The following is a 353-nucleotide window of genomic DNA, read 5'->3' as shown; positions in this document are numbered from 1 at the left end:
GATAATCAACTATGGATGTCTGTGGGGAGTAGATCCATATAAAAAGTGAATTGACCATCTGTACAATCTATTCCCCCGACTCACCAAGATTTTTTGCAGGAACTGTGGGAACGTGCCAGTGAGTATCCCCTGTTTGGAACACTGCATGAGCTCTCAGCTTACCACTTCGCTTGTGTCAGTCAGAGATCCGAGACCCTTGAGCTCATGGACGAGACCAAGTGTCTGCAGGAAATCAATCCTTTTCTCTGCGTGCTAAAGGTGGTGGAGCGCAAGGGCAATGAAACCGAGAAGTTACTTAACCTGCAGATTGGTCAGCTGATTGGCAAAGGTATGGAATGAATATTGGATGGCTC

General features: G+C 46.7%; 1 protein-coding gene across 1 annotated transcript in view; it reads left to right on the top strand.

Annotated features, from left to right (window-relative positions):
- LOC119592455 (phosphatidylinositol 4,5-bisphosphate 3-kinase catalytic subunit delta isoform-like) overlaps window positions 1-353 on the top strand; it is a gene marked incomplete in the record, with an annotated part of 17,810 nt that overhangs the window by 5,138 nt on the left and 12,319 nt on the right. Inside the window, 1 exon segment of the mRNA XM_037941277.1 lies at window positions 100-328. Coding sequence (XP_037797205.1) covers window positions 100-328 — 229 coding nt within the window.

Source organism: Penaeus monodon, chromosome 30 (assembly GCF_015228065.2).
Source record: "Penaeus monodon isolate SGIC_2016 chromosome 30, NSTDA_Pmon_1, whole genome shotgun sequence".
Classification (NCBI taxonomy): domain Eukaryota; kingdom Metazoa; phylum Arthropoda; class Malacostraca; order Decapoda; family Penaeidae; genus Penaeus; species Penaeus monodon.
The sequence above is the reverse complement of the archived record's forward strand: the minus strand, read 5'-3'. Positions and strand labels throughout refer to the sequence as shown.